The sequence below is a fragment of the Cajanus cajan genome, chromosome 9 (assembly GCF_000230855.2).
Source record: "Cajanus cajan strain Asha chromosome 9, NIPB_CcT2T_4, whole genome shotgun sequence".
Taxonomy (NCBI): Eukaryota; Viridiplantae; Streptophyta; class Magnoliopsida; order Fabales; family Fabaceae; genus Cajanus; species Cajanus cajan.
This window is the reverse complement of record NC_138525.1, coordinates 22450327-22462768: the sequence shown is the minus strand read 5'-3', so window position 1 is coordinate 22462768 and position 12442 is coordinate 22450327. Positions and strand designations below refer to the sequence as shown.

The 12442-nt window shown below is 29.0% G+C and overlaps 1 protein-coding gene across 1 annotated transcript; it reads right to left on the bottom strand.

The window, feature by feature from the left end:
- Positions 1 to 8086: 8086 nt before the first annotated feature.
- Positions 8087 to 9210, bottom strand: LOC109818091 (ethylene-responsive transcription factor ERF018). Its single transcript, XM_020383492.3, has one exon. The coding sequence runs from the start codon at positions 9063 to 9065 to the stop codon at positions 8388 to 8390; it is 678 nt and encodes a 225-aa protein (XP_020239081.1). The 5' UTR covers positions 9066 to 9210; the 3' UTR covers positions 8087 to 8387.
- Between the last annotated feature and the right edge of the window lie 3232 nt (positions 9211 to 12442).

The window sequence follows — 12442 nt, the reverse complement described above, 5'->3', positions numbered from 1 at the left end:
AATTGCGTATATTCACATAAAGAACAAAGGAGAAGTACAAAATGACTAAAAGGAATATAAAAGCAACTTTACAAGTTTCAACATCTATAATCTGAATATCTTAAATGGATTTTACACAATAACTCATAGGTAACTTATTACATTTTTTACATCAATGATAAAATTTTAAATAATTATTAAGATATTCACACTTTTATATGTTTTTTATTTTTACTATTTTTTATTATATATTTTACACTTTAATAAAAGAAATTCTGGTGATGAAAACTCAACATATTTTTTTTTAAAGATTGAAACTCAAAAGGAAATTTTTAGCCTTTGTCAAGACCCATTTATAAAGACACTTCGCAATTCATGTTCTTGTTAGGAACTTAGATAAATTCCTAATAAGTTTTACTTCGAGATAGACCAAATCTCCCAATTACTAAGCAGGGTTGGCCTAATTCATAGGCTACTAAAACACTCGCTTTAGACAAAAAAAAAAACTCACTTATAGGCCCCCTAAAAAATATTTTTTACTAATATTTATAAAAATAAAAAATAATATTACATTATTAATAATAGTTGAATAATTTTTCTAAAAATAGACCTCATTTTATCATAATTTTCTCTCTTCTCATAAATATTAATTATATTTTAAATAAATAATAATTGTTTGTGTGTGTCACTTATAGGCCCCCTAAAAAATATTTGTTACTAATATTTATAAAATTAAAAAAATAATATTACATTATTAACAATAATTGAATAATTTTTCAAAAAATAGACCTCATTTTATCATGATTTTCTCTCTTCTCATAAATATTAATTATATTTTAAATAAATAATAATTTTTTGTGTGTGCGCGCGTGCTATTAATGATGTTGTTGGTGATGCTTTTGTGATGAAGATGGGATGTAAAATGAGATGCATGACGATAAAATTGTGAGTTGTGAGAAGCATGATGTGAAGTGTGTAGATGTGTTGAGATTTATATAGAAGTTATTAGTAGACTGTGTTGTTAAGTTGTTAGAGGAGAGTTGTATGTTCTTCCGTGTGTTGAAAAGATATTATTTATGATAATATGTGATATGTTGTTAAAGTTGCTATATGATGAATATGGTAACTATTCTAATGGTTTGTATAGTAGTTGCATTGAAGCATGTTGAAATTAAGTTGATAAAATTGTTTTGTTATGGGTTGACTTTCTGTATTTTGTGAAATATGATGAGATGATCTAGTGGAGACACTACAAAAAAAAGTTAATTTTGCCACCGAAATTAGTGACCGATTTTTTTTTCGTCGCTAATAGCGACATAATTAGTGACCGAATCTGATTTGGTTGCAAATTTTATTTAACGACCAAATTAGCGACCGAATTTTTAGTGGCAAATAATCGGTCGCTAAATCAGTGGCTAAAATAATAATTGTTGGTTAAAATAGCGACAGAACGATTTCGGTCACTAAAAAAATAAAAAAAATATTATTATTTATAATAATTTTAGCGACCAAATTAAAATTGGTCGCTAAAAAAATAAAAATATTATTATTTATAATAATTTTAGCGACCAAATTAAAATCAGCCACTAAAAAAATTAAAAAATATTATTATTTATAATAATTTAAAATTGGTCTCTAAAAAAATAAAAATATTATTATTTATAATAATTTTAGCGATCAAATTAAAATTGGTCGCTAAACAAATAAAAAATATTATTATTTATAATAATTTAGCGACCAAATTAAAATCGGTCGCTAAAAAAATAAAAATATTATTATTTATAATAATTTTAGAGACCAAATTAAAATTGATCTCTAAAAAAATAAAAAAAAATAATATTATTTATAGTAATTTTAGCGACTAAATTAAAATGGGTCGCTAAAAAATAAAAATAGTACTATTTATAATAATTTTAGCGACCAAATTAAAATCGGTCGCTAAAAATAAAAAATATTATTATTTATAATAATTTTAGCGACCAAATTAAAATCGGTCGCTAAATGTAAATTTTTTAAAAAGTTTAGAAATATATTTTATTTAAATGAAAGCAAATATAAAAATATATAATATTATTTTTATAATGATAAAAATATTAATGATAAGAAATAAAAATCATTACCCTCCCAATAAAATTATATAATTTAAAATAGATAATTAATATATCATGATGTATTAAAAATGAGAAACCTAATGCTATAAAAGAAAATTAAATAATAATATTTTTAATTGAATCTTTTTATATAAAAAATAGACTAATTTAAATAACAATTTATCTAGAAAATTTATTTATTTTTCTCTTGAGAAATTTATTTCTCTTTTACCATGCTTAATATTTTATTACATTATTAGATAATATAAAAATACATAATTTATTGTACTTTCCAATTTTGTTAAGATAAATAAACTTCTTTTCATAAATCTTATTTTATTTTCATTATTATTTTCAAAATTGATTTAAACATCTAGTTCAATTGATATAAACACGTTAGTTCTATTAAATTAAAAATAATTGGCTTATATAAGGATTAATAAAAATTTATCAAACAAATCTAAAATTGATAAAATATAATTAATGTTCCATTAGTTTAATAAATAAAAATTATAAAATAAATTATATATATAAATATATACACCAATAACACATGAGATCAATTACTTAAAATACTTTATACCATCTATCTTCGATTATGCTCGTACTACTTTGAGGTAGATATCCCTTCTTTAAGGAGACATGATTCTATTATTATATATGAATATGATCTCACCATGGGAAACTGATTCAACAACAACCATATTTTGAAATATTTTTATTTTTTTTAATGATAAATTAATTTTTAATATAAAAATATTTATTTAAAATATATCTAATTATACATATATATTTTAAAATTATATTAATTAAATATGTATATAATAGTTTATCTTAAAAATCAATTCATTTAGATATTATAAAATATTTTATTTTAAAAATCAATTAAATAATACCTTGCTACTTATAATTTATTTAAATATTTATAAATGAATATTACATTAACTCCATTGATTATTTTAATCCTTGTCTTTAATTTTATTATATATAAAAATTATTTACCTAATATATTTTGAAATTATTTTCATGAATCTTATTTTATTTCAATTGTTATTTTAAAAGTTAGGCTTAACCATTCAATTCATTTGATATAATCGTGCTAGTTTCATTGTTTAAAAGCAATTGACTTATACAAAAATTAGTAAGAATTTGTGAAACAATTATAAAATGAAATATTTTTTAGTAATTTAAAAAAATTATTATCTTTTGATTTTAATTTACTCAAAGATGTTCATAGTATTTAACTTATGATATATACACCTCATTTTTACTACAATTACACCTCCTTTGTTTAAAAAGGCTAAAATTATTGATAGTGGAGCTCAAATCCACACATACTTACGTGGAGAAAATCTTAAGTCTTCCCCCTTAACTAATTGGGCAAACCACCCGCTTGTTCTTTTTTATCAGTTTTTAGTACACCACAATGCGTTTCCTTGCTTTTTTTCTCTATCAAATAGAATACGTGACTGTTTTAACGGAGTTTTTTTATTCGCACATTTATTTTAAAGTTTCATGTTGAAATAAAATTCCAACACAAATTAACATATTTTATAACTAATATCTGGTTTTAAACTTGATATGAAAATATTATGATATAACTTAATAAGATTTTAAATTAGTATTTTATTGATGGTTGATAATTAGAAAATAAAACAAGGATAAATACATTTTTTGAATTTTATATCTTAGATTTAAGATGAATAAATATATTAAGTTAATTAATAATTTATTTAAAATGTTAAAATTTAATTTATAAAAATAATATTTTAAAAGAGAAGTGTTATAATAACACAGGTGTAACTTTTACTAAGTATTATATCGCTCAATAACTTTATATTAAATGTGAATTTTATAAATTCAACCGTTAGATTGAAAGCTTTTACTGTTAGATCATATATACAAAATTTTATATGAATTCAAGATGATTTGATATTTCATTCTTGTAAAGTAAAATTGATGTAATATATACATTTCAAAATATATTAAAATATGAGCACTTTGATTACCTTCAAGTTGTTGTTCAATTTTAACAAAACTTGATATAAACATATAAAGTGATATGAACTTTCAATCTGACGGTTGAATTTACAAAATTCACATTCAATATAAAGTTATTGAACAGTGTAATACTTAGTAAAAGTTATACCAGTATTATTATAACCCTTCTCATTTTAAAATATAAAAATTATTATTTAAACTTTTAAATTTACAATAGATAATTTAAATTATATCATAATATTAATTTTAATAGAAATAAGTGGATTGTTAATTATAAAAATAAGTATATATATAAATAAAGATTAATTAGATGTAATATAATTATTATTATTAGTAATATAATTATTATATATATTATTATATATTATAACGGTCTGGACACATCAAAATGAGAAAGATCCAAAGATAGTATAAGTTGAAATTGTATCATAAATGAATTAATTTGTGCTACCTATACTAAAAACATGCATCTGCTTTTCGGTAGCTTATCTCATCAGAACTCCACAGTTAAGCGTGCTTGACTTGAAGTAATATAGGGATGGGTGACCTTCTAGGAAGTTTCCCAAAAATTGTGTAATTAAGGACAAAACATGTTGAAAAGTAAAGTATTGTGAAATAGAATCCTTGAGAGACCAAATATGAGTGTTTCGTAGCAATCAAATTTGTGACGTCTATAAAATTTAATAAAATAAAAAATAAATCTTTAGCGACCGATTTATTCGGTCACTAATTTGGTCCTCAAACACATCAGCGACCAAAATCATTGCAACCATTTTGCGAGCGAAATTTTTGGTCGTTAAACAGCGACCAAAATTTTCGGTTGCTAAACCAAAATTTTTGGTCGCTATATAGCTTTGCGACTAGGGTTTTTGCGACTACTTAAATTCGGTCGCTAAGGTAAATAACGACCGATTTTAGCAATTTAGCGACCGATTTTGGTGGTCGCTAAATGCAATTTTTTTTGTAGTTAGAGTTGTGAAGTACATGATGATAAGGTTGTGATTTGTGTTGAGTAGTTGAGATGTAGTGTGTTGAATGAGTTGTTCATTTTGTAGAAGATGCCTAGAGCAAATGAGCAGATAGCCCATACCATGGAGATGATGGCTATGACTATGCAATAGCAGAATGCCTACTTTGCTAGGATGGAGATGCTGAGAGAACTGCGACTAGTGCAGCAAGACCAATTAGATCACAGGAAGTTGGGAACTTAGTTCCTAACCGAATATCGGAGGGTTGTAGTATTTGGAGGATAGTCGGTAGGATAATCCCATAGGTGGTTTAGTTAAGCTAGCTAATGTCGTGGTAGGCCCAAACATAGTTATTTTATCTTGACATAGTACTATACTTCCTTGTTTAAGTGGCAAAGTCTGAGAAATCGTTATCGTGTTGTGGATTTCTATCCAAATTTGTTGTTTATCTAGCAAGTCCAAAAAGGTTATGTGTTGTCGGTTCGGTAGGACCTAGCCACTTAGACTACTCACCGCGTTGTAGGAGATCTCTGAGTTAAAATGCGTGACGACGCATAAGTTGTTGATGTGTTGATTCTGTGTTGATTTAGTTGCATATCTGTTGTGATGTTATGAAGCTGTGATTAAGTTGGGTGTTGTTATGTGTTGAACGTTGAACTTTTGAAAATGTTGTTTCTGTTGTTGAAGTTGTAGGTTGTTTATATCTATATGTTGATTATTTTCACTAGCTTATCCTTGCATATTTCCATGTAGTTTGGACTACAATGATCATACTATGTATGGGAGTAGAGCAGAGATAGGCTGGAGAGTAGCGGTAGTGTCACAGGTGGTGACTGGAGCTGATCTTTTGTGTAGGCTACCTTGGTATAACATTTTGTTAGTATTAGATACTTGACTTGTTGAGACTCAGGCTGGATATATGTATATATATATTCTACTCCTGCATGTTGTTATTTTGTAGTGTGGCAGCCAGGCGGGTCGCTACACGTGTGTGTGTGTGTGCGTGTGTCTGTGTGCCATTTCTAAGTGGGAGTAGAAGTGTGCTTGAGAGAAAGGATAAAAACCTAAGTTTAGAGATATGAAGGAGATACTTATATAAAAGGAACCTATTATAGAGGTAAAGGTTGTGGATAAGATCAAAGGTTAATATGTCATAAAGACTTGATGATTTTATTTTTTAGATAGTGAATTATGCTATCTTCCATGGATGTAGGCCACATTAGTTAAGCCACATAAATTTATTGTAATATTCTTTTTTTAATCTTGTTCATTTTGTTGTTACACTTTTCTACATAATTATGCTTTTTTTTGCATTTTAAGTTCTTGTTGGACACTTCATGTTTTTGTGTTTTCTATGTTTCTAATTTATACTATTGTCGTTAGGGTATGTTTCTTGGTATCTTTCTTTCTTATTTAGGATCAACAAAAGTTTCTTGTTTAGGATCAACAAAAGTTTAATTATGATTAAAATATTATGACATCTTTATTTTCTTATTTAATGTGGTAATTTTTTTTAAAAATTTTCAAATAACATATATAAATACTTCCAAAAATATGTGACAAACTAAATACATTTTAATTATTTTTAGAAATAATAATTTCTGAAATTTCCAGATTTTAAGAATTATGATTTCCATTTAGAAAGAAAAACCCTCTTCTAGAGAAGTTTTAAATACAAATTAAGGGCATAAGATATATGTGTAACCCTTGAAGGCATTACCATAACTAGTGCCTAGATTTATGGAAAGCATAAAATCTTCATACATATTCTAAATCAAAGTTCTCATCAAAATCAAAATAATATATATATAACATAAGATAATAACATTAATATGAATATATAATTATAAATTATAAATTCAACATCCTTAAATTCGTAAGTGAAACCTTCAATACAAAAGATTTTGCTTAAGTTGTTGTGTTGTGGTACAAAAAGTTGCGACTAAAAATATATGAACATAACAAATTAAGGCTCCCGTATTAAAATACCTAAAGTACAAGTTTTCTTCCTGTAAGAGACTCCCAACATTCTTAAATATATTCAAGGAATAAACAAATTTTTTTTTTTTTTGAAAACAGTAAACAAATAAGACCAAGTATTCCTGTACCAAGTGAAATATTATAGGAACTCAGCTCAAATATTATAAATGTTTCACATCCGATAATAGAGAAAAAAAACTTAGTAATTAATCAAATAAGTCAGAGGAAATACTACTATTTCACAGTGAATCAATATTTTTTTCTTATAGAGCAGATACATAATTTGAATGGTTAAAAAATATTTTATTATTAAAACAAATTACTTTATTACAAAGATAGACTTTATTTCATTTTTACTTTTTAAGTAACTGAAAATATACATGTGTACTTTTTCATAATTTATATACCTCCTGCATATTATAAAAAAATCAATAATAAATATGCAAGAGTTGTTAAGTTTATTAAATTCAGTCGCAAGTGATCACCAAATTATATTTATTTTTAGATACAAAGAAGTTTTAAGCAAGCTCTAGGGAATTCCAATCATGTTATCGCGATATTCGTATAGAAAATGAACTAGCTAAATGAGCTACTGGATTAAATTCGAATTTACACATTTATTGTGTTTAGTGAGCACATAAACATTATAAGACTTAATTATAAAAATAAAAGAGGAAAACCACATCTCAGAATAAATTTATGCACAATACATAAGATTGACAAATATACAGTTGAAATTAAACTATTAGAAATTTTATCACAAAAACAAAAGAGAAAAATCGGTAATATATGGGTTACTGTACTAGCAAGTGCTAATCTCTTTAGTATTTTTTTTATTTGACTATTTTAAAATAAATATGGTTTTGCATCAGGTTCGCACATACATGTTTTGATATTTGTTATTGTCAATTTTAAATCTAAATTTTTATAATTTTATTTTTAGTCATTATCCAAAAAAAGTCTCTTGCTAATGAAAATTGTAAATATAAATTTATGTACATTATCTTATTTGAATAATGTAAATTTTTGTATCCAAACTAATAAAAATAAAATTTATTTATCGCATGATGATATAAACTAGCTAGTTTATTTGATTCAACAAGTTCACCAAGTATTGTAAACTCCTTTACAAGCATATTCGGTTCTTATGGATATATTAAAGAAAAATAAAACTAGCTAGCTCTAATAAACTCAACAGAACAGAAAGATGGCAATAAAAACGGGGCCACTTTCCATAACATTTATGGGATGATAATATAAGGTGAATTCACTCATAGCCTAACTATTATAATTAATAACCGCCATGTATAAATGGCTACAAAAAAATCATAATAGAAAGGCCAAGAGGAGGTCATAGGTGAAATAATCATCAAAAGTTCCAACTCCAAAGGAATGAATGGTTAGAAAAAGCATCATGATCATAATAACCATAATCATCACCTTGAATTTGATCCTGAAAAAGCAGTGGAGCTTGTGTGGGGCACAAGAACCCACCATTCAAGTCATCCAACATGTTCCAAAACGTGGTGTCCCATTCCCCTTGGACTTGGTCCACTTGCTCACAAACACTGTTATTGAACAAGGTGCTCTCACTTCGTTGTGACTCCAAATCCAACGACGGTTCTTGATCTTGAGGAGGGTCATCGTTAACGTTGTTTGCGAACTTGGCAGCAACCTCTTGAATCTCTTGTGGGGAAAGACGAGAATGGTGAGACACGACGACCACATTGGTGTCCTCAAACGTTTGAGGTGTGTCGGGGAAATTGAAAGCGGCGTTTTTGCCACGTAGGCAGTAAAGCGCAGCGTCGAAGGCCCTAGCAGCTTTCTCTTGGGTGTCGTAAGAGCCCAACCATATTCTCTCACGGCTATTGGGAAGCCTAATTTCGGAAACCCATTTGCCCCATTTTCTCTTCCTCACACCTTTGTACATCTTGCAATTACTACTATTCCTACTATTATTATTGTTGCTATTAGTGGAACATGATGATGGTGATGACGATGAGTGATCACTAGAAGAATGATCAACACCAGCACCAGGTTTCACCATGTTTGATGGTGAGGGTGTATGTTACAATATTTTAGGGTGATTATGTGTTTATATATATAGGGGTTTGTGGGTTGGTTAATTTGGGTTGGAACTATTGACGGCGGAATGTGTTATATATTATATAGTAAGGGGGTATGATACGAGAGTATGATGAGATGAAGGTGTTCAAGGGTTTTCACTTTGAAACTCTATTAAACGTGTTGATCGATAAGAGCGTAAAAATAGTGTGGGCACTGGGCACGTGGCCAAATCCAAATGATAGGGTTTACGAGTCACGACTCACGTATGGGAAAGGGAGGCGGTAGGGTCAGATGATATTTATTGTACGGACACAAATAGTCCAGCACGTGGCTAAATTCTCAGCCTGAATTTAAGATCATCAAAAAAATATTACATCTTCTTTTAATTATAATTAAAACAAATTCTTTTTTCTTTAATCTAAAACATAAATAACAATTATTAATTTTTAAAATTATTTAAAGATATTTTTTTTATACTTATTAATTGCTAACTTTAATTTTTATTCATCTACTTATGAGTAATATTAAATATAATAACCACTTAAAACAAAAGTTATATAAAAAATATAATTAAAATTCATGATAGAATTAACTAAAATTAATAAATGTAATTATTTTTTTATCTTGATGATTTGTCTTATACTGTTCATATATAATTAGAATCGAAAGTAATATTATGTAAAAGTAAAAATGATTTTTTAGATAAAAATCTAAATTAAGACAAGATATCACTATGATTTAATCACTAATCTCTTTTAAGATTTTTTTAAAAAATATTGGTACACTCAAGGGTATCACCATATTAAGCATATTAAATAAGGATTTAAAGAGATGTCATACCAGTTTGACTTTTCTTGACTACCTATACAATTCCAGCACAAGTTCCCGTAAAAAAAGATATAAAATATAAAAAAATTATATTTAATATCAAAATTTAACTAATAAGAAAGAAGTGACTTAACAAGTTGTGCCACCTATGCTACAAACGATTTTTACTTTTGGTTCAGAGTTAAACTTTTCATAAAAGTCTACCGATTAGAAAATATTGTAAGTAAATTTTTTTAGATCATTATTAAAAAAATATTAACTTTTATTTCATGTATAAATTTATGGTTAATGAAGGGTTTGAAAAAGCTTTACATTGTTATATATATTTAAGCTCTATACCTTTTTATACACTATTAGACGTATATGATTTCAAAAGAAAATGATTAAAGAATTTTTTTTAAACTGTAGTTGATTTTTTTAAAGCTAAAAATTTGAGTATAAATTAAATTAGGTCATTTTAGCATAATATAAATGGCTCGAAATTCAAATTTAACTTGCAAAAACTTGTAAAAAAAATTCAAAAAATTAGTTAGTACAAATATTTACGAGTTGAATTGATTTAGTTTTAGAAAAAAATTTAATACGGAGAAATCTTATAAATTGAATCAATTCAATTTGATTGGTTTGATTTTTGAATTATCACAATAAATTATTAAATTTTTAATTTTTTATCTTATAAATTGTTTATTTGTTATTTTTCTCTCATAGAATGAAGGTCGACCAATCACGTTCTTATAAGTTTGAGTTGACTGACCTTGTTATGTTATCTAAATGTCGATCGAGCTTGCCATAGGAGGATAGCTAACCGATCTATCTCGCCAATTACAATAACTCAACCATAACTTTAGACAAATGATATAAACCACTACTTTAGACAAATGATATAAACCACTACCTGATAAGATAAGTATGTGCAATATACATAGAATACAATAATCACTGACGTGATCAAAAAAATGTTGAGATCAAAGATTTAGAAATTGGCCAAAAAATTAGGGCTAGGAGGCCCTACTGCTAGGTTAAAAAAGAAGGAGATGCTTCTAGAAGAGGTAGGTATTCATCGAAGAAGCTAAACACACCAAAAAGATAGAGAAAAAAGAACTATTAGGTGCTTCAATGACAAGATCATCTTTATGATCGAAATATTTTGGCATCGACTATGGGGCCTAGTAAACTTTAAACTTCCAAACCCTTAAATAAGAGCTTTGAGAATCCTGTATTTGGACTGAAAAAATGGTGAGACATCAAACCAATCATGGAGCGATGAATCCTTTTATTGAGCTATTTGTAACAGCCCAGCAACCCGCATGTGGATATTGTCCGCTTTGGCCGCAGCCCTCACGGTTTTGCTTCTGGCAATGGCACGCATGCCACCCCAAAACGCGTCCACACAAGGAAGGTATCCACACCCATATATATGGCATGCTTCGTTCTCCTTCCTAATCGATGTGGGACTTCACAATCCACCCCCCTCAAGGGAGTCCAGCGCCCTCGCTGGCACACCAGCCCGGGTCCAGGCTCTGATACCAAATGTAACACCCCAGCAACCCGCATGTGGATATTGTCCGCTTTGGCCGCAGCCCTCACGGTTTTGCTTCTGGCAATGGCACTCATGGCACCCCAAAACGCGTCCACACAAGGAAGGTATCCACACCCATATATATGGCATGCTTCGTTCTCCTTCCTAACCGATGTGGGACTTCACAATCCACCCCCCTCATGGGAGTCCAGCGCCCTCGCTGGCACACCGGCCCGGGTCCCGGCTCTGATACCAAACGTAACACCCCAGCAACCCGCATGTGCATATTGTCCGCTTTGGTCGCAGTCCTCACGGTTTTGCTTCTGGCAATGGCACGCATGCCACCCCAAAATGCGTCCACACAAGGAAGGTATCCACACCCATATATATGGCATGAGTGCCATTGCCAGAAGCAAAACCGTGAGGGCTGCGACCAAAGCGGACAATATCCACATGCGGGTTGCTGGGCTGTTACATTTGGTATCAGAGCCGGGACCCGGGCCGGTGTGCCAGCGAGGGCGCTGGACTCCCTTGAGGGGGGTGGATTGTGAAGTCCCACATCGGTTAGGAAGGAGAACGAAGCATGCCATATATATGGGTGTGGATACCTTCCTTGTGTGGACGCGTTTTGGGGTGGCATGCGTGCCATTGCCAGAAGCAAAACCGTGAGGGCTGCGGCCAAAGCGGACAATATCTACATGCGGGTTGCTGGGGTGTTACACTATTGATAGAGGAATTGATGACAATGAGAAGGGAGAATGAGGATGCATATAAGAGGGTAGATAAGGTAAAGTAGAGAAGTACAAGAGGTCATTTGTAAAATGGCGTATTATATAGAGACATAGGATAGAGGAACTTTCCCTAAACATGGAATTTGGCATATCTTAGGACTTACTACAATTGATCACCAACAACTATTTGATTCTTCATCTTATCAATATTTTTTTTATTTTTACACTTATTTATTTATGTTCAGTTTTTTGTATTTTCAATTTTGCATTTGTTCATTA

What these genes read in the sequence shown, in the direction of transcription:
- LOC109818091 (XM_020383492.3), bottom strand. Translation starts at nt 9,065, where the DNA reads ATGGTGAAACCTGGTGCTGGTGTTGATCATTCTTCTAGTGATCACTCA.